The sequence below is a fragment of the Phodopus roborovskii genome, unplaced genomic scaffold (genome assembly GCF_943737965.1).
Source record: "Phodopus roborovskii unplaced genomic scaffold, PHOROB, whole genome shotgun sequence".
Classification (NCBI taxonomy): Eukaryota; Metazoa; Chordata; class Mammalia; order Rodentia; family Cricetidae; genus Phodopus; species Phodopus roborovskii.
The window spans coordinates 2718-28488 of record NW_026125051.1 but is presented as its reverse complement, the minus strand read 5'-3'; the positions used below and the strand labels follow the sequence as shown (position 1 = coordinate 28488).

Below are 25771 nucleotides of genomic sequence, written 5' to 3'. Positions count from 1 at the left end.
TGTGGTGCGAAACAAGGTCCTGTGAAATGAGTCTGTGTGCTGGTTCCTCTCAGTAGCTCTTCGGTCTGCTCGGTTCCCGTCTCTACTGCATTCACACTAGCGCACATTGCCGTCCTGCGCTGTTCCCTAGTCTGTGAGTCAAAGCGCTCGTAGACATCAGCAGGGGCGAGCTCCGTCTTCATTCCCCTCAGGACTGTGTAAGGCGGTCCGTGCCACCCCCATAGCTGCTCTAGATTTCACACTTCCCGCCTGCAGGGCGTGTTTTCTTCTCCTCCCTTCTCTCCAGGGTCAACAGCCCCTCATTCATCTCTGGCTTCCTATCACAGGCACCCTCTCCGACGGCCCCTTTCACAGAGCCCTGGAAGAAGAGCCTTCAGGATCCATCTCCATCTCCTTCTCTCGTAGTTGTCACTCCATTGCGAAGGTGGTTCTTCCTCCTGTCCACCATCATTTCCATCAAACTGCCATCAGTAGGGTTCCCCGGAGCTGCCGTAGAGTATGGATTTCCTGTAGCGCTCTCTAGCTGCCATTTCCTCTTCCTCCTTGAAGCAGTCAGCTGTCCCCTTGGCTTCTATTATATCACAGTACTTGGCTTTCTGTGCAAGCTTTCTGGCTTGCACATGAGTTCATTCTCAGGCACACTTCCTCCTGCCTGCCCCGTAGGGCTGGGGAGGCGGGGAGGAGGGGCCCCTGTTAGTTCCTGTGCTCCTGTGCTCTTCCCCTAGGTGTCCCTGGCTTTGCTCTTATAGTACACAACATCAGCTCATAGCCTTGCATTCAGCTGCGTATTAGCTGTACTCCGATGTCTCTTGGGCCTCTCGAGTTCACGGTCCAAGCTACGTTCACTTTTTCCTTTTTCTAATTTATAGCTCTCATTACTTTCCATGGGGCGTGGGGGCGAGGAGAGCGACAGAAAATACAGTAAGCAAACAGAGAATACTACTGAAGACAGCTTGGCCCCTTCCCCTCACATTTCCATGCTCCTCCACCGGGAACAGCGGGATCATCTTGATGGCTTGCTTCTCTTCACCCAGCTAATGATGCAATATTGATTTTGTGTCCAAAGAGCTTTCAAAACTAATTTTTTCCTTCTTGCTGCCAGTAGTTTCGTCTAGTTCACTGTTAATGTCTCAGTTGATGTATTCCTTGTGCTAACCAGTTTCCTTGCTAAGTCACAAAATCTGCTGTCATGCTTCCTTTGGTACCTGGCTCCTACCTCCTTTCCTGGCCAAGTTATTACGTTCTTCTGACTTAGTTGGAATCAGTCGTTGGAAACTTATGTTAGCATCTTCAGGTAATAGTTATCTCTCTTTACTATTTTTTGTTGTTTCTCTCCTCTTGTTTTTAATGTTCTTCATCATTCTGATTCCCTCTTCATCCCCTCTTAATGTTTCTGATGGGGGATGTTCTGTGTGCTGTGAATATGCTTCTCTTATTATTGGCTGATGAATGAATGTGATTGGCCAGTAGCCAGGCAGGAAGTATAGGTGTGCTACCAGACTAGGAGAATGCTGGGAAGAGGAGGGCAGAGAGGAGCTGCCAGAGAGACACCAAGTAGCTACCTGGAGTATAGGATGCCCGGCATTCTCCAGTAAGATAAGGCTATGTAGAAATACATAGATTAATAGCATTGGGTTAATAATTAAGAGAGAACTAGCCAGTAAGAAGCCTAAGCCATTGGCCAAACAGTTTATAATTAGTATAAGACCCTGTGTGTTTATTTGGGGCCAAACGGCTATGGGACCAGATGGGGCAGACACTCCATCTGTGTATTTCCTGCCATTTGTTTCTTTTTACTTCCTGGTTTTTTTTTTTTTTTTTTTACTTTCGTTCTGTTTTTCTCCCTTCAGCGTTCTCCTCACCCTCTCCCTCTCGGCTCTTCTCCCCCATTCTCTCCCTCTTGTCATTTCTCACCTTCCCCTCTTCTCATCTTCCTCCTCATTCTTCCTCCTTTTGTGAGCTGAGGGATCCTCACCCTAGTGGTAATTCTCATTTCCTGCTCAGAATTGTTAGAATTCATGTGTATGTGACTGTTACTCTTGCCTGGCACATGTCTTCAACAGAAGTACGAACAAATTATGACTTAACTTCAAATTTAAGTTGTAGTTTTTCTGAACTTATTTTTTTTAGTATATTCTTGTAAGAGGTGTAAATGATGTTTATAAAATTAAACAGGCTACAAGAATGAAAGGAATAAAATATCCTAATGAATACCTCCTCTGCCTAGATTCCATGCTAGGCTCTTTGGTTTCCAGCCCATATCTTATTTCATAACAAGTAAAGATGGCTAAGTTAAGTGACTTTTCATTGCTGGAACAATTGTGTGCTTCTGACATGAGAAAAAATCCTCTTGTTTTTGGGGTATAACTGTTAGGGGGTAGTCCATTCATATTTAGTCAGTTTAAACCTGGTTGAATAAGAAGCTTAAACAAAGGCCCGTGTACTGTGTCACTGACCACATAATTAGTGAGTTGTGACTGGAAGAAATGTTAGCAACATTTGTAACTTATACATTGACATGACACAGTCACATTTATCTGTAAGCCAAGAATAGCTAAGAAACCTCAATAGAGGTTTCCAAGTTGTAGAATATACACCATAAAATTTAGTAATGTTAATATGTGATTTGTTAATGTATAATTACTGGAGTATGTTAACTAATTATTGTTATATTTTGCTAGTCTATTCTAGAACTTGCAATGTTATAGGCCCAACTACTGTTTAAACCCTAGGCAGAAAATCCGCCCATCCCTGGCATGGGTTCTTCTTGGTCCATGAAAACTTACATTGTTTAAGCCATTAAGTTGCAATAACTTACTACACAACAGTAGAAAACCGAGTTCACAAGTTAATATGCTTTAAACACTGCTTCCCGTTATTTTCTGTGTTAACTGTCCATGGTTGAAGTTTGCCTCCCTCAGACCTGAGTCAGCATGGAGCCTGTGTTTATAGGCCCCTCTTACATCCCCTTATTCCAGGTCCCTGACCATTGTCACTGGGAAGGTGTATTTTAATAATAAATAGGTCCCAGAGGGGGAACAATGCTCTCTGTAGAAGATCTCTTGGCTTTGAGTTTATACATCTATTTTCCCTTGTCTCTTCAACAGTATAGGGAACTGAGACACCATCTTCACTTTACTGAGACACTAAGCCCTAAAACACTGTAAGAAGTAACTTGCCTAATGTCATCTCTCGGGGTTGTGGAGGACAAATTCAACCCAGCATTTACGACTGACATTCCTGCCTTTGGAAATGTCCCCACAGCAGCTAGAAAAGCCTCTGTCTGGATTTCCCTGAAACCTAGGCACAAACACCCTAGCTTCAGCATCTCAACCTAGTTTACAAACTGGATTGAGTTGCTCCCATGGAAGTGGTAACGTAGGTTGCATTCGGTCAATTCCTCGGAAGAGCAGTCCAGTTTGTTTGAAGCAAGGCTCCCTCTCTGTGTTCTTCTGAGATCAAAAGCTGGTTCATCTGATGAAACTTGACAGTCACCTGAAACTTGCTTCCTGCTAGCCTCAAAGTCTACAAAATAAACTCACTGGTTGCTATATTGCTGGGAAATCAGTTTTATGAGTAAGAAAACAAAATAATTGAGAGTGGAAGTTCTCAAGAACTTGTGTGCTGTCCTCTTCTGTAGCGCAGCTGACGTTTGAGATGGCTCAAGCTTTGTCAGGGCAGTGTGTCTCTCAGACATCCCCGTCCTCTTCCATGAGATACTATTAAACCAAAAGGTGTCTCCGGCAGCCAGGGTCTCCTAGAGGTTAAAACTGCCTTGGTTGAGAGTTACCCAACATGACCAGCTTTTAATTGGTACGTGTACATAGCTTCAAACTCAGGATGTTTTATGAAGACCTTACAGTTCCTTTGGTCTTGTGTACCATGCCGTCCTGAAGCCTTGTCCTCAAGGGTTAATACTCTAATTACTTCTCCTGACAGTGTCCTGGGCCCTTGTCTGTGTGTCTGTCCCCCAGGTTTCCTCTGTCCTCATCCTCTTTCGAAGTGAACACCATGACTCCAGCCTGTATTAGCTTTAGCTGCCAGCTGCTGTGTCTATGAAGTGCTTCAGGGCTGAGAGCAGGCACACCCAAAGCTGTGAATAGCACCGCCTTCTTTCACAAGTATCAGCCTCTACATCTTCCTTTTGGACTTAGGGACTGGGAAACAACAATATAGACCTGAGGATAGGTACCCGAGATACTTGGTGATTTATAGCTAAGGAAAAGGGCTTGGTGGGATGGGGCAGGAAGGAGCAACATTTGATTGACACCTGAACTCTTATAGGGTAAGGTTGCTGTTTTATTTCCTTCACAGGCTGGGGTTCTCTTAGCCCTGCATTCTTCCAAAAAGAACAGCAGTGCCAATCAAACAGGGCAAAGTCATATCATTAAGATCTGCAGTTACCCATCCCTAGAGCCAAGAGTCTCCTGGGCATCCCAAAGCTTTCCCTGGGCTTAGAGTGGAAGAAACTCCTCTTTTGTGACTGAAGATGGGTTTCTTCTTCTGAAAAAAAGAAATTTTGGTATTTCCTTAATGATAGCAAGAATGGCAGAAACATACTTCTTGTAGAATTGTAGGAACTAACATCAAACATCACTTAGATCCTTGTCTTTTGGATATGCTTAAAGGTGAGCTGCTTATTTGTTTTCTTACCAGTTTTTTTTTTTTGTTTTGTTTTGTTTTTGTTTTTTTTTTTTTTTTTGTGTTTGTTTTTTTTTTTTTTAAATCCTCCCTCACATTTTTATTTACTGTGAGTGGGAAGGGGGATCTAAATCATGATTCCCTATATGAGCCCAAACTTTCCGAAGCTACCCATGCATCTCACATTGTCTCACTTTCACCTCACATGGCTGGAAAGCGCCAGAGTGGGATCCAGTCCCAGAGGTGTGATTCTGGAGGCTGTCTCTGGCTTTGATGGGGCCCCGCCTCCAGGGCTAATGCTTGTGAAGACTGATGCCCGCCTGTATCCCTTCCATCTCTGTCCTGTAAAATTGCAGGTTGGGCCCTGCAACCCAGCGGTTGAGATGTGCGATGGTAGAGCCTTTGTATTTGAGGTCGCTGTTGTGTCTTGTTTTTTATTTATTTATTTATTTATTTATTTATTTATTTTTTTTTTTTTTTTTTTCTTTTGTCCACACCTGCAACATCTAAGTATCCCAGACAAGGTAGTAAATGCAAACAGGGATTTGTAACACGAGTAATATACACCCATGATTGATACTGGGTTCAAACTTCAAGCTGAAGATGAGAAAAGAAACCGCCACTAGCTCTTACCTCTACCTCAGACCAAAAAGGCTGTCCTGGCCTCCGTGTGGCTGGAGTCTAATTCTCTCTCTGTCTCTCTGTCTCTGTCTCTCCCTCCCCTCTCCCTCTTTCCCTTTCTCTCCCTGTCTCCCTCCCTCCTTCTCTCCCTCCCTTCCTCTCTCTCTGTCTCTCCCCCACTCCACCCTTTTTTTTTTTTTTTCTTTCGCTCTTTTCCTAACGCAGTACCAGGTGTTTCATAGATAATAGACTAGCCACGGGAGACCCTTATGTGATTGTCTGTGTGCCCTCTCTAAAGAAGGAGCCTTCAGTGTCATTCCTACAGTCACACTAATCGACTGTGTGACAGTCAGTTCGTGGACAATTCGATTAAGACTTGTCATTTTGCAAATATTTTGAATGGATTTACTTGATTTTCTGGTTTAACATCATTTTGTCTAAACACTTTTGGGGTACATAAATGACTCTGTTTTGCATACCTTATTTTGTAAAATGTAAAGCTGCATTTTGGGACCACGAGGGAATTTGTCTTCTGAAACACATTTAGAGTCTAAGCTTACAAGGCAGTTTGATAGCCGACTAACCCTTTGAAAATAAAAGAATGTAGAAAGATTTGAGGTGTTGGCAGCCCAAGAGCGCTGAAATCACTTTCTCAAGCAGTGTAGTATCAGAGGAAACTTCTGATACAGTCTGTGTCTGTGTATAGATGTATGTATGTGGGAGAGTGTGTTACTTGATGTGGCTGCCAGATGTCAGCCTCTGGTGTCATTCCTCCGCAGGTGCCATCTACTTTTGAGACAGAGTTTCTCACCAACCTCAGGCTCTTGCTTATTTAGCCACTGGGGTTACAAGCCCTACACCCAGCTTTTGATAAGAGTCCTGGGACTCGAACTCAGGTCCTCATGCTTACATAGCAAGTGCTGTGGGACTGAACTGTTTCCCTAAGCCCAGCTTCTTCTCATTTTTAATTACCCTACACTCACTTTTATAAAAGCATCTCGAGGAACCTGTTTTGTTTCTTTCTAGCTTTAACAATTGTTTCATTGTCATTCCTTGTCTTAAGACAATCTGTTTGATAGTTTTTAGGCATAAAAATGTAACACTTGCTGGGTCTTAAGTAACCTTTTCTTGAGGACACTTTCAGCCTCCTCTGCACTGTGTTTCCAGAGTAAAATCTTGACTCCAGTCTATGAAGCAGGGATTGTAGCCACCTCGTCCTCCTTGGTGATAGTGGTTGTTCCTTTTAAACTGTACTTTGTTTGTTTGTTTGGTGTGTGTGTGTGTGTGTGTGTGTGTGTGTGTGTGTGTGTGTGTGTGTGTTCGTGCACATGCGCTCGTACCGTGGAACAGATGTGGCGGTCCGGGGACGGGGACACCTTCTGGCTCCCCCTTCTGTACCCTGCAGTTGCCCTGGGCACAAAGCCCAGGCAGTTTCCATGACCCCTCCTCTTCCAGTCACTTCCCTCAGAGTCTTGGTCCTACACTGCCTGTTTAATGTCTGCTTTTCTCGAAGTACACAAGGCTTTGATTGATTGTTTTGGTTATTTAGCCAGCAGCCCTTTCATGGGTGGAAGAGGAAGTTTTGAGATACTTGTTCCTAGGAAAGAGACTGCAAGACAGACTTTCTGATCATTTTCACATGGTTTATAGTTCCCAGAACTGTTACGTTTCCATTGTGTGAGTAGGGTTTTATAGTTAAACCCTCCCAAGCCTTGCAAATGACGGCATCTTTTCTCTGTAAAGGTTCTTCCTCGTGGAGATGTGGTCCATGTGAAGATCCTTGGGATATTGGCACTTATCGATCAGGATGCCACAGATTGGAAAATAATTGCTATTAATGTGAATGATCCTGAGGCTGATAAATTTCATGGTAAGTCTGAATCTTTCCAGAAAACAGAAGTAAATCAGCAAGTCATTGGAATTCTTAGAAATGAAAAGGGAAACGAAACACACTTTATATATGTAGGTATTGAACAGCATTTTTAAAACTCTTTTTACTGTAGACCACAGAGGTTAGTCTAAAATATTTTTGTATGAGTTGTGTCATATTGCTAGGAGGAGGAAGAAAAAAAAAAAAAAAGAAAGAAAAAGAATGAGACAGACAAATGATACTTTGCATGGGATATGAGGAAATTTCTTGTGTCCATTCCTGCTTACTGCTTTTCCTTTCCGCTTCCCTGCCTTCCCTCCCATCTTGCCTCCCCATTTCCCTCCTCCTTGGTGCTTTTTACCCATGTGTTCTTAGCTTTGAGTAGCTGCTTTTGTTCCATAAGCGATGTGTTTTTACGGATAGTTCTTAATTTGTGTACTCTCTTTATTGACTTGACTTGCCATTTAAAAAGACAGGGACTTAAAACTTTCCTCATTCTTCTCTATTTTTTTTTAATATTTTATGTTTCCCCCTCAATTATCTTACCACGTCTCAAGCTGTCTTTATGTTGGAGGAACTTTTTCCCTGGAGAGATGTGAACAGGCATCTATATCTATTCCAGGGCAACAAACCCAGGTCCATTCCACCAAAGTCCACCTGGGGGAGCCAGAAGGCATCTTCTCCCTTCTCCCAGGGCAACAGCAAACCTGAGTACCTTCCACCAAAGTCCACTGGAGAGCCATTCAGAGCATGGATGAGGGTTGTTTGCAGGCTCATAGGTGACATCAGAGCAGCAGGAAGCCATCCCTGCATGGGTGGTGACTTCCATATAGACGGATGTCCTTCAGGTAACCTTCCACATTCTGTGTGCTCTAGCCCCTCCTGAGATCACAAGGGCAACAAGGCAGAATTACACACAGTGGCTGGGAGAGGCAGGGGAGGGTGACAGATCTGTTAATGGTCCGTTTAAGATCTCTGCTGTCTTCCTTCAATGAGAGGACATCACTGGGTCCTGGTCCTGAGGACCCCTCACAAGTACTCACAACTGCTCTCCGATGGTGGGTGGCCACTCTTATGCTTGGATGCCAGCGCTATGTAAGATTTGTCACTTCGCCGACTTGAAGCAATGACTTCACACTACCCAGTGTAGAACTTAGGGTTTTTAAATTTTCTTTATCTTTCTCATCCATCACAGCCTTACTATTTGTCTGTACATGCTTAGCATGTTTCTGGAAGCTTTGTGATAACAGAAAAAAAAATGCAGTCGTTATAGCCTTTAAATATTATTTATCCATATCTGTCTCTTGGATAAATCTTAAAAGTTAAAGCTAAGTGGAACGTAAAATGCCCTTGTGTAATAGTAAGTGATCAGCTAATTGATTATATCTATTAAGTGATCAGTTCTGCTTGGGTTCTGCTCTGAACCTGCTGCACGGCCACCATAGGCCTCTCTCTAGTGTCCTCCTAGACTGTAATCTTCACGTTTGTTTTTTATCATTAATTTTTTTTATCTTCATTGTTACTACCACGTATTTTCCAATTTATTCTATAAGAACTTGTGTTTGCCATCGATTCTCAGAGTCTCACCCATGTCTGAAATGCTTTTCTTCATAACGTCTTTAAAGGATGTAGAACAGTGACCTGAAATATAAATTACCACATAGAGTTGGAATTTCTAACACAAAGAAGGAAGTGGTTTTGTGGTGATTTAAATATTGCCATCGGTATTTTTGGCATTTTGTTTTTCTTTTCTTTTTTGTTCTTAGAGAATGTCTTTTATGTATAGATGATCAGGCCCCCTCTCTACCTCTTATTCCCACTCCAGCTCTCACTAGATTTCCTTTAACATTTCCCCCTCCCAAATTCATATCCTCTTACTGTATTTTTTTTAAACCATGCCCCTCCGGAGTCTAATTAGCACCTCTCATATGTGGGCAGTTATGGGGCTGTCAACTAGAGCATGGGTAATGGCTCCCTCAAGGAAGAGGGAACAATTCCCTCCCCCCCCCAGCAGCCATCACTGCCAGGAGCTCCTCAGGGGCAGGTGGGTCCTCAGGTACTCCTTGCCATGACTGGCTGGCTTAACCTGGCAAGTCTTATGAAGGTAAGCACAGCTGTGTAAGTGCATGTGTGTCGTGTTCAGAAGACTACATCACTATGCTCCTCCCCACAGCTTTCCTGTCCTTTCTGCTTCCACCTCCCTGGATGTTTCCTGAGACTTGATGGAGGGTGGAGGAAGGTAATCATTGACAAAGATGTTCTGTCTAGGGCTGGGCACACACAGTCTCTGACCAATTAGGAGCCTCTGAGTTGATTGCTGTCTAATGCAGAAAGATGCTTTTTTGACCAAGGTTGAGAGTAGCCCATGTCTTTGTGTATCGATGCACATATTTAGAAGGTTGTCTGACGGCTTGACCATTTACCAAAAGAACAATAGCAAGTTCCTCAGAGCCTATAACCTTTCAAGTCGCAGGCTCCTGACCCGGCTTACAAATGTATGAGGTATGACATTCCCTCCTGTGGAACAGGTTTCACATCTAATCAGAAAGCGGCTGGTACCCACTGTTGCAGCGTTGGTCACATTTTGCCTATCATGTCAGGATTGAGCATGTACACGTAAGATCGTTGACCCTTTTTCTCCCCCAGCAGCCTGCACAGCACATTCCGGCACCGTGAAAGCCAGCCAGCAGGGAGGGAGCTTCCCTGTTGCTTTGATAGTCATTGTTGTCCTTTAGCTAAAGTCTGTGGTATCTTCAGCCTTACTGTACAGTTATGGGGGAAACCAAGGACCCTGGCAGTAACCTGCATTGTTTTGAAGACCCCTGGGGCCACCCTGGCCCCGTAACTCATGGGGGAGAGGGGTAGTGACTTGCACTGAGATTTTCATTTAATAACCCATGTCTTCTGGAACGACATTGTTCACTCACTCATTGGGCACCTCATTCAAACTTTTTTTTTTTTTTTTTAATTAGATTTTAAAATTAGCTTACTAACTAGTGGGTTTCCCTAAAGCTTTTTCGTAGACCCTTAGTTTTAGTTACTGCACTTATTACCCCCTTCCTCCCTATCCCTCTACCTCCGTCCCCACTTAATCCCTTAACTCCTACTATGCCCCCTTCTTTCGTTGCCCCATGTGTTCGACCCCCCTCCTGTTACAGTTTTTGGGTGAGAGATAGTGGGTTTCCACACTCTTCTTTAAGTTAATCCTCCCCCATGTTCTCTATCCTATCCTCTCTGCCCTCAGTATTCTACATCACTAACTAACATTACTATCTATCAAGTTTCATATTCTGTAGATGTATTGGACATTGTGGAATTTTTCAAAGACTACATAAACCTGGTACTCCCTAAGGAAAAAATTGGTCTTTTTTTTTTTGGGGGGGGGGGGGGGGTGAGGCTCATTAACACTTGGGAAGTCCCAGACTATTTAATCAACTGTAATTAGTTTCCAGTCCTTAATGCTTCATTATGGTATCCGAATGGCTTGAAAGAGTTAATAAGACTCCCTGGGCATCTAATTGTACTGGAGATGACTGGGCCATTAGAGATAATAGTGCTGGGTTAAGAAATAATCCAGCTCAGGGCTTTCTAAGAAGACTGGAGTGTGCGTGTTAGTCTTCTCTTGGTTTGACTAACCGCCTGAGGACCTTAGTAGGGTTGGTAATGGAGGTCTCCATGCTTGGCAGCCTGCACATTTCTTCTTGTTTTGTCTTTAACTAAATGAAAACTGTTGTCTTTTGTCCTGTAAGAGCTTTTGCCTGTGAGGTGATGTTATACTTTTGAAAAATGAAAGCTTAAAAACCAAAACTTAAAATCATCGCAATTATCTTGATTTTTGTACAATCTGAATGAGTAATTTACGCAAGCTGAGCAATGCAGAACTTATTTTACAGGAGGAAGTTGGAATGCTTTCAAAGGCCAGCATCCAAATTGTCCTGAAGTTAGCTGAGGTTTTAAGTGTTTCAAGTGGGTAGAATTTTAACATACGTTTAGGAAATTTAAACATCAAATAAACTTCATAGGTCCTTTTATTGTCTTTCAGGACAGGAATGAACATATGCAAAGTGTATCCATTTGGCTATAATTTCACTTTCTATGTAAACATGTCTAGTGCTCTTTTAAAAAAATCCAGTTAGTACGTGTTTGGTTTTCTTTTTCCTAGAGCATAATTTAATATTGTCACTGGAAAACAAACTGGGCGGGGGTGGGGGGTGGGAGTAGGGGGGGGGTGGGCAGCATTGAAGCCCCGGGGCAGAGTGTCTCTGCTAACTGTTGTAACCAGAGGCAGAGTGTTCTGTCTCCCTCCCTGCCCTGTTGGAAGACAGTGGGGACTCCAGAAGGGACATCTGACTATCTGTCACTACTGTATTCCTGGAGCCCCAGTGTGTGCCAGGCTGAGTGACCATGTGTCTGGGAACGATGCCACAGGCTTCTCTTGGAGTTGTCAGTCAAGGTGTGCCCCCGCCCTTTTCCTTTAAATGAGGGAACTGAGCCCTAGGAGAGGGGGAGAATCAGTGACTTAAACAAAGTCACACTTCAGCCATTCAAATCCTGCCTCCTTCCAGACCCGGGAACTTCCCTGCTGTGTGTGTCTCCTTGCCTTTGTAGAGTTAGTCAAGACTATTAGGAACCTCTGGGGGAGTGACCATTCTCCCCGAGGCAGTAATGAACTGGTGATCATGAGAAGTCTACTAGAGAGGTAGTTCTTTCGATGGCTGTCCTTTTGATTTTATTAATGGTGTAAAGGTTTGGGTGTGGTGCACATCATTAGGGATTAACTACTGGGAATCTGTTGCTTCTTTTTTTGAACTTTGACCCCTGTAGCTTTTAGGACTTTAGTCATACTTCTATGCTGCATTAATTAACGTGGGGGAGGTCTAAGATCTAAAATTGGAAAAATCATGTGTCTCTCATCATGTCACTCTCCCCCCCCACCCCCCGCCCCAAAGCCCTAGCGACTCCATTCTGCAGTTGTGGGTTGGTGGGTTGTCCTCTTACCCATTTCCTATTACTAAGCTCCTTTCCATGCATGCATGTGTGGTGTTTGCCTTGGGTTTTTCATATCTGTATACATTGCAGAACCTCACCCATGGGGTCATGAGAGAGTTCTTGGGAACACAGCTCACCTCCTAATCTGTTGTAGGGAGACTCTTATGTGTTAGGACTGGAGGTTTGGGGGCAGTCTCTGCTTGCCTGCCCTTGTAGCCACTTCCTCAATATGCTTCAAGTAACATTACATTAGAAAAACATCTACATTTCTCTGCACGAGGTCCAGATATGGTGTTCATTTCGGGGGATCATGCAAAGTTTCTTATTAACTAGTAATGGATACTTATATTTTGGCATAAAACGTCTATTAACTCTTCGAGACTGCTTTCTGATGTATTTAGATTTCCACAGAGACTTAGAATACTATTCATTTCCATTTCTGTGTGGCAAGTGTATTTTTTTAGTGTCGGTTTTGAGTTGGTAAGAGCAGGGGCAGGGAGGAGAATGGAGAGTGAGAGGTCAGCTCAGGGCTGGTATTGCGCCTTAGCCCACAAGCACTAGACGTCAGTGTGTGGAAAGGCCTGTCAACAGGAAAGTCTGTGGAGGCCCCGAGTAAGCAGAACAGCTAAGGAAGCATTCGCTGCATAGGAGCAGAGACTTGTGGTACAGATGTACAGATGTGGTGAGTGTTAGGGATTGACCGGTGTTCCTTTCCAATATTTCTGAGCAGCATTTAAAGCACACGTTCTTGCCTCCCGTGGATTTTGTTTAGAGGGGCTGATTGTATACAAGTCTAGCTCAATTTCTTGGTGTCTTTTTTTTTTTTTTTTTTTTTTAATGTAACAGAACCAAAGAGGTGGCATTATACATATATTACTGGGTTTTGCTAAAATATGAAAATTCCTCAGTGGGGGATATAGGCCCTCGTCTCTTGTGTTAAAGTTTGGTGTGAGTAATTTACATAAGAGCAGTATGGTTTTCCCTTCTTCTAATCTCTATCCATACAGGTGGTTCTTGGTTGGCAAGGATGGGCAGTAAGATTAAGCATAACACTCTGTGGCCACCTCTGTGTACTATCTGGTATAGGATAAGTACTAAATTTCTTAATTTTTGAATTGATACATGAGGGGATATATATGTGTTAAGAAGCAAAAATGGACATTTTGAGTAAAATATGTAAATATCTTCAAAATAGGTTTATTTTCATTGACTTCAGCAAGAGGGAAAAAAGGAAAACATTCATTTTATGCTTGGATTGTTGACATTATAAATGATCATAGTTCTTTCTTTAGTGCCATGAATGTGTACTTTACTTTTATATCTGTGACATTTGTAAACTTTGTCATCTACATGTGGTTGCTAAGTCACCAACACACAAACTATTACTGATTTTCTCATTTTGACCTCAGAAGTATCTGGAATCGATTCTTGCCTTTGCATTTCCTTAAATGGCCCTGTCTTGCTTTTCCGTCAAAGCACTGTTAACATTTCTCTTGTCCAAGCATCCTGAAACTAAAATTTATCATCTGCATTGTTTATCAAACTGATTTTAGAGAAATCTTACTTTGAAGGCAGGTAGAAAAAAGCCTTGTCATGCTCTCTTTGCAGAGAGGTCCAGATTCTCTACTTTTGAAGTCATTTGATACTTCGCCCTGTTGCCCTGCATTTACCCTGTAAACCCTCCAGCACCCGCTGTGTCCCGTCCCGTCCCGTGACACCCCCCCCCCCCCACGTGTATGCCAGGCTCTTCTCTAGTCGGTGACATTACAGGTGCATCCCCATCACTCAAATGCTCTTTGTCTTCCTGGAAACACCTTATCTTTCAACAGCCAGGCTAAAGGTCACCGCCCCTCCATGGGACTTTGATTCTGTAAGGCAAACATAATCTTTCCCCCAACAAACACCATTGTGTTCAGTTCAGTTAAGCGTGTCTGCATCTTCCAACGCTTCTAAATTGTGAACTCCTTGGAGGAGCAGGCCTGTCACTTGCTTTGTTTGATTGTTTGAGATAGGCTCTCATGTATCCCGAGCCGGCCTCAAACTTGCTGTGTAGCTGAGGATGACCTTGAACTTCTGATCCTCTCTCTAGCTCCTGCCTCCCAGATGTTGGATTTATGGGTGTGTACTACTACACGGAGTTTCTGAAACTCAAACTGGCTGCGAATAGGTGAATGCTGCTAATTGAGCTATAGCCCCAACACTACATATATTTACATGTAGTCACAGCACTTTAAATAGAGAGTTTAAGGGGTTCGCACAACTATATATGTTTGTCCCAATACCAAGTGTTTCTGTTACCCACAAATTCCCCCTTGCCTGTGGATAGCCAGTGAGTCCTGCCTTCCTATCATTAGCAAACATCACTCTTCCTTCTGTCTCCGTAGTCTTCTCTGGAACTTGCATAGGTGTAGTCCTGTGTCAGTGACCCACTGGGTGTCCTGTGCTGTGAAGCCTGGCCTTTAGAATAGGACTTCTTGCTCTCGTACGTGTACTGGAGAATCATACACTGGCAGACTAGTGTGTTCCCTTTTTATCACTGGATGGAACTCTGTGGTGTCCATACACAGTGGTGTCACTGGTGAGTGGACATTTGGATTTCCAATTTGGGACTGATACAGACATTGAAGTCTTGATGGGAAATAATGTTTTCATTTCCTATGAGAGAATACATGGGTAAATAGGATAGTTGGGTCAGATGTAATCATAAGACAAGTATTGTAAGCCACTGTTGGGCTGTCCAGCTGTCTGTTCAGCTGTACTGATGCCATTTCACCAGTGTATGAAAGAGCAAGTGTACTTTTGTTACACAGTTTTTAATCCCAGCACTTGGGAAGCAGAGTCAGGCAGATCTGTGAGTTTGAGGCCAGCCTGATCTACAGAAAGAATTCCAGGACAGCCAGAGTTACACAGAGAAACACTGTCTCAAAAATAAAAAATAGAGAAACACGCACACATGTAAGGATTATTTTGTGTTCACATACTTTCCTTTGCGATACCTGCTCACTCCCTTCTGGAAGGTTCCCCCAAGTTCATGTCCCCTTCTGATCTCATCACCCTTCAGTTTCTCGTAGCCCATTGCTGCTGGTGGTAAACTTTGTCATCTCAATTTGTCTAGGTTTGCATTTTTGTTTTGTTTTGTAAATATATTTTCACTGGATATAGATAGTATTTTCAGTTACACATTTTCATTTTTTTAAGTTCCAAAACCATGTGCCTTCCTCCCCCCTGGGCCGTCTTTCTGTCTCTCCTCTCTATTCTTTCTAACACGTTCAATAGCATTTGTGTTATAAAAGTATTGTTTTTCTCAGACCAGTTAAAAGTCTTCCTTCTTGCTTTTGGAGTGCAGCAAGGTTTTTCTGTCCTTTGCTGCAGTGCCCTTTTGTCCATGCTTTGCTTGGACTGCACTGAGCTTGCTGGGTCCTGTTGGATTTGAGAAATGTATACTGCTGGGTTTTACACATTTTTCCCCCACTCAGTTCTCTTACCTTCTGGGACGCGGGCACTTTATATCTCAGTTTACTATTTCCCAGATGACTAAAGCCATTTACATCTCATAAACTTCTGTCTCTGCTGTTTCCAAGACCAGGTCATTGGTACTGCTGTTTCCTGCGGGCCCCTGACATTTTTTATTTCACCATATCTAAGTTTGTCTGTTAAGAGCTGAGTTTCCATTTCAGATACTCTCTCACCTGGTTCTTCTTTATTTTTATTGTCTCATAGTTTCTTTTCCTCAGCTAAGATTTCATAGCATTCATAAAGTATGGTCATATTTCCAGACGGTCCTTGGACATATCCATAGTAACTACCTCATTTTTAATGACAGTATGTAACTAAAGCATATGGGATGGGTGGGGGTCCTTGGGACTAAAGGTTCCACTGTGCGTGGATTTACTATGGTGACTGGCTATGTGGGTCATTTTAGGATTAATTTCTGTCAGCTGTTCTTTACTTGATGCAGACTTCAGAAATATTCCAGTGTGTTCAGTAGAGCCCCAGGTCTGTGTGTGGCTATAGAGTCAGACCCCCCACACCCATTGTTTTGTCTCTGTTAGACTGAGTTTTGGAGGGCCCTGTATCTTTCTTACTGTTTGCTGGTTGGTTTGGTTTTGTCATTTTGCTTTCTCTTCACACTATTTGTTTTACTATGAGTTAGTTCACTGCGTTGGTGTGCTAAGTGTTGTAGAATATTATTTTAAGATGCCTTACATTTGTTTATGTTGTGGAATAGTTGTTTAATGATGCAAAGATGTGTTGCATTCTTTTATGTTGCATTTGTTTAACTCTGTGAAGCTGTATTACTTTTCTTGTCTAAAATACCTGACTGGTCTAATAAAGAACTGGACAGCCAATAGCAAGGCAGGAGGAAGGCTAGGCGGGGCTGCCAGGCAAAGAGAATAAATAGATAAATAGAAGGAGAAAAGAGGACAAGGAATAGAAAAAGGGGGCAAAGAGGACTCCAGGGGCCAGCCACCCAGCTGCAGCGAGACATGAAAGAAAAAAAGGAAAGATATACAGAAGTCGAGAAAGGTAAAAGCCCAGAGGCAAAAGGTAGATGGGATCATTTGAAATTAACAAAGGCTGGCAAGAAACAAGCCTTTGGGTGTGATTTATTTGGGGCTGGGTGGCTGGACCCCCCTATTACAAGCAGTTTTCCCACCAGCCTGGTCCCACAGCCTTGTCAGCCCCAAATAACACACAGAGACATTCTATTAGATATAAAGCTGTTGGCCTGTTACTAGCTCTTACTAGCTAGCTCTGTCTTAAGCATTAACACATTTCTGTCAATCTAAGTATTTTCATGTGGTCTTATCTTACTAGAGAGAGGGTCCAAACCTCTACTCTCTCAAGTCTCTACATCTTGAATCTCTTCTACTACATCTCCCAGAATCCTTCTTGTCTCCTAGTCCCACCTATCTTGCTTTTCTATTGGCCAACAGCGCTGTATTCATTAACCAATAAGAGAAACATATTTACAGAATGACATCTCCTATCACCCCCCCAAAAAAAAGAGCAAAAACAACTAACAGCTAAGACATGCTTTCAGAAGCCATCTCTAATTTCTCTGAAAGTAAAATTGTCAGATAAGGAGTGTTCATAATTGCTGGCGGTTTGGTTCAAGTGCTGAGGCTGAGTAAAAGTCTCAACTGCTTTACTTATATGAAAACATATACCCTTTGTTCTAAATGTGCTTTTTAAATGATTGTTTAATTCATACTCATGCAAAGAAAAATTATAAGATCTAAATTGGAGCCTTTGAGATGGCTTGGGGTAAAGGAGCTTCCCCAAAAAAGTGTGATTCAGTCCTTGTGTGGCCCACATGGAAAGAGAAAAACAACTCATTATTTGTCCTCTATCTCCCATACATGTGCTACCATGGCATATGTGTACACACACACACACACACACACACACACACACACACACACACACACACACAGTTGATCATGAGGATTCATTCATTCTCCAGCACTATCTTTTTAGTTTAAAAATTCATTTTGTGTCTGATCTTCAGTGTCAACAAGTAAAAGGTATTTTTACAAAAATATTTTGAATAATTATATGCATGAATAGGTGTGTTATGTGTGGCCACATTCCTTTTGTATGTGTTATTTTTAACATATGTTTAGACAGTGGTGGCTACATTGATTTCTCAGTAGCATTGTAGCCTGAATGAAGTAGCTGTTAATATTAGTTTAAATGTTTGTCATATCTTTCTAAGTCATTAATTCATGTTTTTATTTCAGAAGATAACAGAGCTGCATTCATAGGTAAAATGTTAGGATGTTGAGGAGATGAAATTCATATTTGGCAACTGATGCAATTTTTGTTTCAAAAACAAAAGTTAAATAAGTACAGACACTAATAAATCACAACCCTCCCAAGTGGGAAGTTAGTTTCAGGTTCTGTAATATCTGAAAGATAGAGTGCTAGGTTTTAATTAAAGTATTTTAGATTTATTTCTTTGTTTCTGTAGAAACATAACTCAAGTTAAGAGAAATAAAGCAAAGAACTTGGACTTAGAAGGAATAAGCTTGGATCTGTCTGTTATTACAGTTTGTTGTCTCTTCTGCTTTTTAGCTGGCTTCTCAAAAAAAATTCTGCAGTTTTCAGTAACTTTATGTAGATGGTATGATACTTTGTAAAGCATGGTGTTATTGTCTTGATATAAAAATTCTACAGAGACAATACTTATTATTAAAGTTTTAAATTCAGATACATCTCTGTTATAAAGTAGTCATAGTTTTAGAGTGTTAAAAAGTTATGACACCCTATGAGAGCTGTATTTAAAAACCTTAGGTGAGCCATGCTTGCTGGCACAGAAGGTAGAGACAGCCAGTCTTTATGAGTTCGAGGCCAGCCTGAGTTTCAGGGTAGCTGGGGCTATGTAGAAAGACCACTGCTTCAAAAAACAAGACAAAACAAAAGACGAAATCAAAACACTTTGGTGACTCGTTTTGCTTTCTGTGTTTTAGATTATTACTTAATGTTTTGAGTTTTTTTTGATATCTTAACACTATTCTATTTCCCCCTCCTAGGGAGATTTTTCCCTCTCACCTACTTGCTTATTCTCTACTTATCCTCTGTAGTTCTATGGATTGTAGCTTGCGTAATGAAGACTTAACAGCTAATATCCACATATAAGTGGATTCATATCATATTTATGATATGGGTTACCTCACCCAAGATAATTTTTTTCTACTTCCATCCATTCACATACAAATTTTATGATTTTTTTAACACCTGAGGAATATTCCATTGTGTAAATATACTACATTTTCTTTATTCATTCTGAGCATGGAGATCTTTTCCATCTTCTGATGTCTTCTTCGATTTATTTCTTCAATGGTTATAAATATTCTTATGTTCCTCTCTGTCCTTCCCCCTTCTCCCTCCCCCACCTCTCTTTTGTTTTCCTTTTTCTTATTTTTACATAACAATCCCAGTTCCCTCTTCCTCCCATCCTCCAACCCCCCCACCCCCCCCCATTCCATTCCCTACCCACTTCACAGCGAGGGTGATGCCTTCCAGGGAGGGGATCATCAAAATCTGTCTAGTCATTTGGAGTAGGGTCTACGCCCTCCCCTTCTGTCTCTAGGCCAAGGGAGTGTCCCTCCATGGGGAATGTGCTCCCAAAGTCCTTTCCTGCACCAGGGATACATCCTGGTTCCACTGTCAGAGGTCCCTTAGACTGCCCAGGCCTTCTAGCTGAGACCCATGTTCAGGGGGTCTGAGTTGCTCCAATGCTGGATTCCCAGCCATCAGTCAGCTGTCTCTGTGGGTTTCTGCAGCCTGGTCTTGACCTCTTTGCTCATCACTCCTCCCTCTCTGAAACTGGATTCCAGGCTCAATGTTTAGCTCTTGGTGTCTGCTTCTGTTTATTTCTTCCTTCCTTCCTTCCTTCCTTCCTTCCTTCCTTCCTTCCTTCCTTCCTTCCTTCCTTTCTTTCTCCCTCCCTCCCCCCCTTTTTTTTTTTGAGGCAACATTCTCTATATAGTACTAGCTGTCCAGACGTTCAGAAGTTCGCTCTGTAGACCATGCTGGCCTCCAGCTCACAGAGATCCCCCTGCCTCTGCCCTTTCAGTTTCTTGCTTCATTTTCTCCTCTGTACATGGTGGTTGTTTCTCCCCTGGGCAGATGGAGGGATGTCCCTTAAACATATATGCCCTGCCCTGAGCCATTTCAACATAAAAGGCAAAGTCCTCAGTGTGACCCCGAGAGTTGTGTGTGACAAGTGTGTGGTTGGCTCTCCCTTTTCACGAGCTGCCTTGTTCACTGAGTTCTAGCCACAGAACTTTGTTTTTCCCATCCCCCGTCCTCCCCTGTAAGAACACTAATTGCAGAAGTCTGGATAGTTGTCCTACAGTTCAGAGACTCCTCTCAAGGGGCTAGAGAGGTGCTCAATGGTAAGAGCGCTGGATACTCTTCAATGGAACCACAGTACCACCTGGCAGCTCGCAACTGTCGGTAACCCCAGTTCCAGGGGATCCAAAATGCCCTTTTCATCCTCCACAGTCACTAGATATACACAGGGTGGGTACACATGTAGTTAAACATTCATACACATCTGAAATAAAATGAAAATTAAGAAAATCTTTTTAAAAAAGAGTTCTCTGGAGTGCATTTTACACGAGCTTGACTTGGTTATGTAAGATGCTTTCCCCTCTCCACTGGCTCAGCAATCTGCATGTGTTGGGAGATATTTAGTTTTTCCTCTAACTCAGCTGTTTTATTACCCAGCTCTAAATTGATGTCAGATGTTTTTAGTAACCAGTTTTATTGGGTTCTTTCAGAACATTCAAAAATTAATTTCACGGAAGCCAACACTTTTTGTATTAAGAAATTCACCTGCTTACATGATATTTAGTTAAATCTTTAACTGTAACCGCAGATACCATTGGGAATGGGGACACCTGAAACTTGTCAAAGATAAAATCCAACCGATGATGGGACATGTGTATGCTTCCTTCCAGAGGTTCCACCAGACTCAGCACATACTACAGTCAGAATAGTTTGCTCAGTGAAGAATCTTTGTTAATTAGTGCAGTAAAGTAATAAGTAGAGGTTCAATTAAAAGGGCTTAATGGGTCCAGAAGAGAACTTAGGCATATTTAGCTTGATTTTATAAATAGGTGCTTCCAGGTTCTCCTTCCTGATTGCTAGTGTGGTCCATCTCTGCAGCAAATGCCCTAACTGTCTGCATCATAAAGTTTCACATAAAATCCTAAGAGTGGGAATAAATGGGTACTAGAAATTCACTACTTATCTTTAAAATGGCATACATTATAAAAATGCATCTGATGGAGAAGTCCTACAGATGGATAGTGGTGCCAATTAGACATTGTGGAGGAACAAAATATAACTGAGTTATATCCCTAAAATTGACTGCAGGGGACACCACCATGCTATGTAGATGTTCCTATAGCAGAAGAAAATGATCTGCGTTTATTTTGGAACGCCTTTGGCTGGGCAATGCAACAAGAAGAAAAGCAGGTTAACAATTAAACGTCTCATGGCTTTTATGATGCAGCTTCTGTTGTGCATTTCAGCAAACATGTCAAGTTCTCTTTGCTATAGTCTCCTTATATTTAACACATATGTATTCCGTGGGTCAGTCTATCGATTGTAGATACAATGCTTCCCGCTTTCAGAAAAGTCAATTCACTGAGTTGGATTTCTGGTTGGACATTTACTATTGAGATTTTAAAAATGTTAGAATTGCATGCTTCCAATTTTGTCTGAGGTCTTGGCTGTTTATGAAATTGCAGCTGTTTTCTCCTGGGATGTAATTAATTGAGAATTGGTGAGTGTAGCTTCTACTGGAGGATTGTACTTCTTTCTGGCACTGTTAAATGTTTGACATTTTTAATCACTGGTGTCTTAAAGGTCCCCTCCACGAGAGTTCAGAGCCAAGAGCTTCCTAGGATGAAAAGGGCATTGGGCTTCTTTCTTTAAAATTGGTGGGTAAAATAAAGATAATCAAACAAATGCTTTGCACAGTGGGACAAAGACCAGTGGATTGGGTGAGGTACAGGGATGGAGTCATCAGTCAGTTCAATAAAAGATTATTTTGGAAATTAAAGTACATTCCTATTTATTCAAGTTTAGTATACTGCAATATTTTCCCAAGCGAATAAAAGAATTTTAAGTTGGGCCAACCTGAAATTAATCAGTTTACAAGGATGCTTTGTAAGAATAGGAGGAGGATATAAGAAGATGATCAATGGAAAATCCACCCTAGATATAACGTCTTAGAGAAGCAGGAGAATGTGAAGATGAATAGAATCTGAGGCGGAAACATTATATTGGGTGAGGAGTTTCTTGGATTGTGGGTCTGGGCCACAACAAAGGACTCTAACCCAGGGTGCAGGGTGCATTCCTTAGAGGGTACACTTACAGAAAATTCTCTGTCTTAAGCATCTGCTACACATTACAACTGCCGAAAAGTATATGCTGACACCTGTTAATGATGCAACTGTAATCTGCATTCCCTTCGAGCAAGTCTCTCTTATTTTCCTTTGGTTAATTGTAACCTTGGTGCTTCTTGTTTTAAAATATTTCAGATAGATGTGTGGCCTTTGGTATCATTTCAGACTTTAAGGGAGAAGACTGTCAGCAAATGAACCTTCCACCTTGCCCAGGCCTCTCTCCACTCACACTCATCTCGGTTATAGCGGGGCCCCCAGCCCTGGAGGGCATTGAACCCCTCCCTGTATACCAGGCAAGGGGCCAGTGGGAAAAGGCAAGGCAGTGGCGCCGTCTGTGTCACCAGCGCCCATGGAGCACTGGCGTTCCCTGTCAAGCGGGAGGAGAGGGCTTTCAACAAGGTGTGGAACCGGGGAGTTTCTGGGTTATCCCTATCTGTCGTTCTCTCCTAGTTCTAGTTATAACTTCCTAGTTCTCTTCAAGTTTGACCAATTCTGTGTGCTCTGTGTTGTACATCACAGGCTGATTCTTAAACATCTCCTCTAGAGTATTTTGCCAATCACTTACTATACTTTTAAATTGTATACTTAGGAAAGGCTGCTTCCTTGGGGACCTCACAGAATAAGGGGTTTGTCAATCTCAATACAGGAACCTTATGTCCAAGTATAGTCTAGTGGAGTGCTCTCGCAACCAAAATCCTGAAAAACCATGGTTGGAGCTAGGGACAATTTTTTTTTTTTTTTTTTTTTTGTGCTATCTGTGCCCTACCCCGTTTAAATTCCCCCGACTCATCTTTGCCTTTCCTTGTCTGGTTTCATTCTTTGGGGACTGTTTTCTTTTGCTGTGTTCATGCAGGGTCAGCCATGACGGTTGAGGGCGAGTGTTTCTCATCTACTCATTTCAGTTTTCTTCACCACTTAGAACAGGATGTGACACAAAGAAAGAACTCACTAAATATCGCACACACAAGAGAAGACTCACACAGCCTCTCTTGGCCGGCCTCAGTGCTCCGTTTTCTGGATACTGCTCCCGACCGTGTTCAGACCTTTGAGACCAGTGTTTGTAGAAACATGAATCCTGGACACTGTGATTTTACCAGTTTAAACCCTTCCTTTGCCTGTCAGAAGATAGCAGTCCCTGTCGTGGTATGTGCTGTTCAGTGGCCCTTCCTTCCTAGAGACGTCTCCTTCCTCTCCACTTCTGTCTGACTACTTGTGCATGCCTTCTATGGTGCTTTCTTTCACTCCCTGATTTGGTATTACCATCCTGTTTTGTGTATGATAACCTCATTGCACTTCATCACCATTTGCTGTCTGTTCCCTACTGTGTAACCCTGGGAACTTGCAGACAGAGAGAAACCTGTGTCCTGAAGGGACCCGGTAGATGTTTGTAGAATGAAGGAACAGTGTTTTACATAGGGAAGAAGAAGTCTGTGTGGGATATGAGACTTGTCAAGCATCACTAGCACAGTTGGTTATGATGGAAGCTGGAGTTGGCCCACATTTCATGGCTTCCTCAAGACCTGGCCTGATTGTATTCCCGAGTGTAAACGATTTTTAACAAAATGCTTTTGTTTCTTCCTTCACAGATATTGATGATGTTAAGAAGTTCAAACCAGGTTACCTGGAAGCCACTGTTGATTGGTTGAAATGCTAAAGATACCGGATGGAAAACCAGAAAACAAGTTTGCTTTTTAACGGAGAATTCAAAAAAAGGTAAAAATGTTTGAAGTGTTCCTCTCAATGTCTGATAGCATGTTTCACATAGACAATCTGATATGAATATTCACATATAGAAGAAAGACACTTTACTGACTTCCATATTTAAGGGCATTAGTGTTAACATTTTTTCCAGATATTTAAGTGAGTCAACAGGATCAATGTACTCATCCCAGAAAGTAAGGGGATTCAGCAGTTTAAATTTTCCAAGCTGTGTATGAAGAAAATACCTTCATTTCCTGGTTTGAGGAGGCCCCTTTCCCATAATGTAAATCCATCCAGGATTCTCTCCTGACTAAGTTTTACACACACACACACACACACACACACACACACACACACACACACACACACAGGAGAGAGAGAGAGAGAGAGAGAGAGAGAGAGAGAGAGAGAGAGAGTTCTTTATTGTCTCAAAGGCAGCCTGGCAAGTTTTGACTTTACAGAGTCGGGTCAGGTATCTTCTGTGTTCTGGTGCTTTTGATGAACATTTATTTATTTATTTATTTATTTATTTATTTTCTGTAGGTGGCTGGGTTGTTGTTATACCATTTCCAGAAATAATCATTTTATGCATTGCTTTTTACCATTGCCACAAAAGGACAGAGGCTCACCCAAGAATGTTTAATTCTGACTTCCTTTTTTTGTGTTTGAAAAAAATGGCTTTCATTTTTAATTCTGGGTTGCCTCCCTACCCATTTCATTGAGCATGTACTAGAATGTATTATAAACAGGATTATCTGAATAATTTTGTCCATTTCTTATCCCCTGTCTACAGCAGTATCCCCAATACCTCCTCACCGAGAATGAAGCCATTCTCCTTTTCAGCTCTCTGTAGCCTGGAGAAAACTATTATCCATAGGTTAAATTCCCAGCAACATCTCCAAGCCCAAGATTTTGTTTCTTCAGTATGATAGTAATTAGTTATAATTGAGGATAAAGCTAGCATAAATTAGCTAATAAATATTCTCCAGGAAGGAAGGAAGGAAGGAAAGAAGGAAGGAAGGAGACATTTGAGGGAAGATCAGTGAAATGATTTTCTTGTACTTAGAGAGCTGGCTCATTGGTTATGAGGTCTCTGCTTTTGCAGGGGGTCTGGTTTGGCTAGCATCCACTCAGCGGTTCACATTACCTGTAACTACATCCTAGGGCATCTGATTCCCTCTTCTACTCTTCAGGGCTCCTGCCTACATACATATACTCAGGCACACACACATACACATAAACCAATTTTGGAAAAGAACGTAAAAGTGATTTTCTCCTTTGGAGACTCCGAGATTTTTGCTATGTAGTATTCATTATAATATAAGAAAAGCAATGTGCAAGAGAAAGATACCATTTGACAAGTTTCAAGCAGGGAGAAGAGGGAGACAGGGAAAGAGGGGCAGAGAGAGAGAGTGTGGGGAGAACAGAGAGAGAGAAAGAGAGAAGGGATGAGAGGTGGGCAGGGCCCTTTTAAAAGGGAACGTAGTGAATGTGCACAGGTGGTGTTCTTAGTGGCTGCAGTTGAGGGTGTGTCCTGTCAGAACCCCAAGGACAGGCCAGTACAGATGCCCTCGAATTCTAGCAGTGTTAGCAAGATGCACACCTAGCCAAATGTTTATTACTGCTTTTACAATTTTAGGTATTTTATGAATTGGTACCAAGAAAAGGGTTGTGGCAGCTCTGAGATGTATTGCTTTCAGGCAGTGAGTTGTCAAAAATTATAGTTAGACCATGTGCACTCACGACAGTGATGAAGTAAATATGTGCTTGCTTCCTGACAAGTTGTGGACTACGCTGAGCACTTTCCTGTGCATCTTTATTATTCATTCATTAGCTGGTAGTTAAGATCTGAGGTGGCTTAACCATGTCTGTCCAGGTCAGACAGTAAATATCTAAGGTTTTACAACATAGCACATGGCTTCCGAATATCTTCAACACTGCCATCCCATTGAAGCATCCATGGGCCAAAGACACATAGCTGCCCATGGTTGACCCACAGACTTTGATTCATCTGCCCCTTATG

At 42.3% G+C, this 25771-nt stretch overlaps 1 protein-coding gene across 1 annotated transcript in view; it reads left to right on the top strand.

Annotated features, from left to right (window-relative positions):
- The window catches only part of LOC127218107 (inorganic pyrophosphatase 2, mitochondrial-like), a 58142-nt gene extending 34400 nt beyond the window's left edge, over nucleotides 1-23742 (top strand). Inside the window, 3 exon segments of the mRNA XM_051179143.1 lie at nucleotides 7006-7132; nucleotides 23634-23693; nucleotides 23696-23742. Of these exon segments, the coding sequence (XP_051035100.1) occupies nucleotides 7006-7132; nucleotides 23634-23693; nucleotides 23696-23742 (234 nt within the window).
- The last annotated feature ends 2029 nt before the right edge of the window (nucleotides 23743-25771 follow it).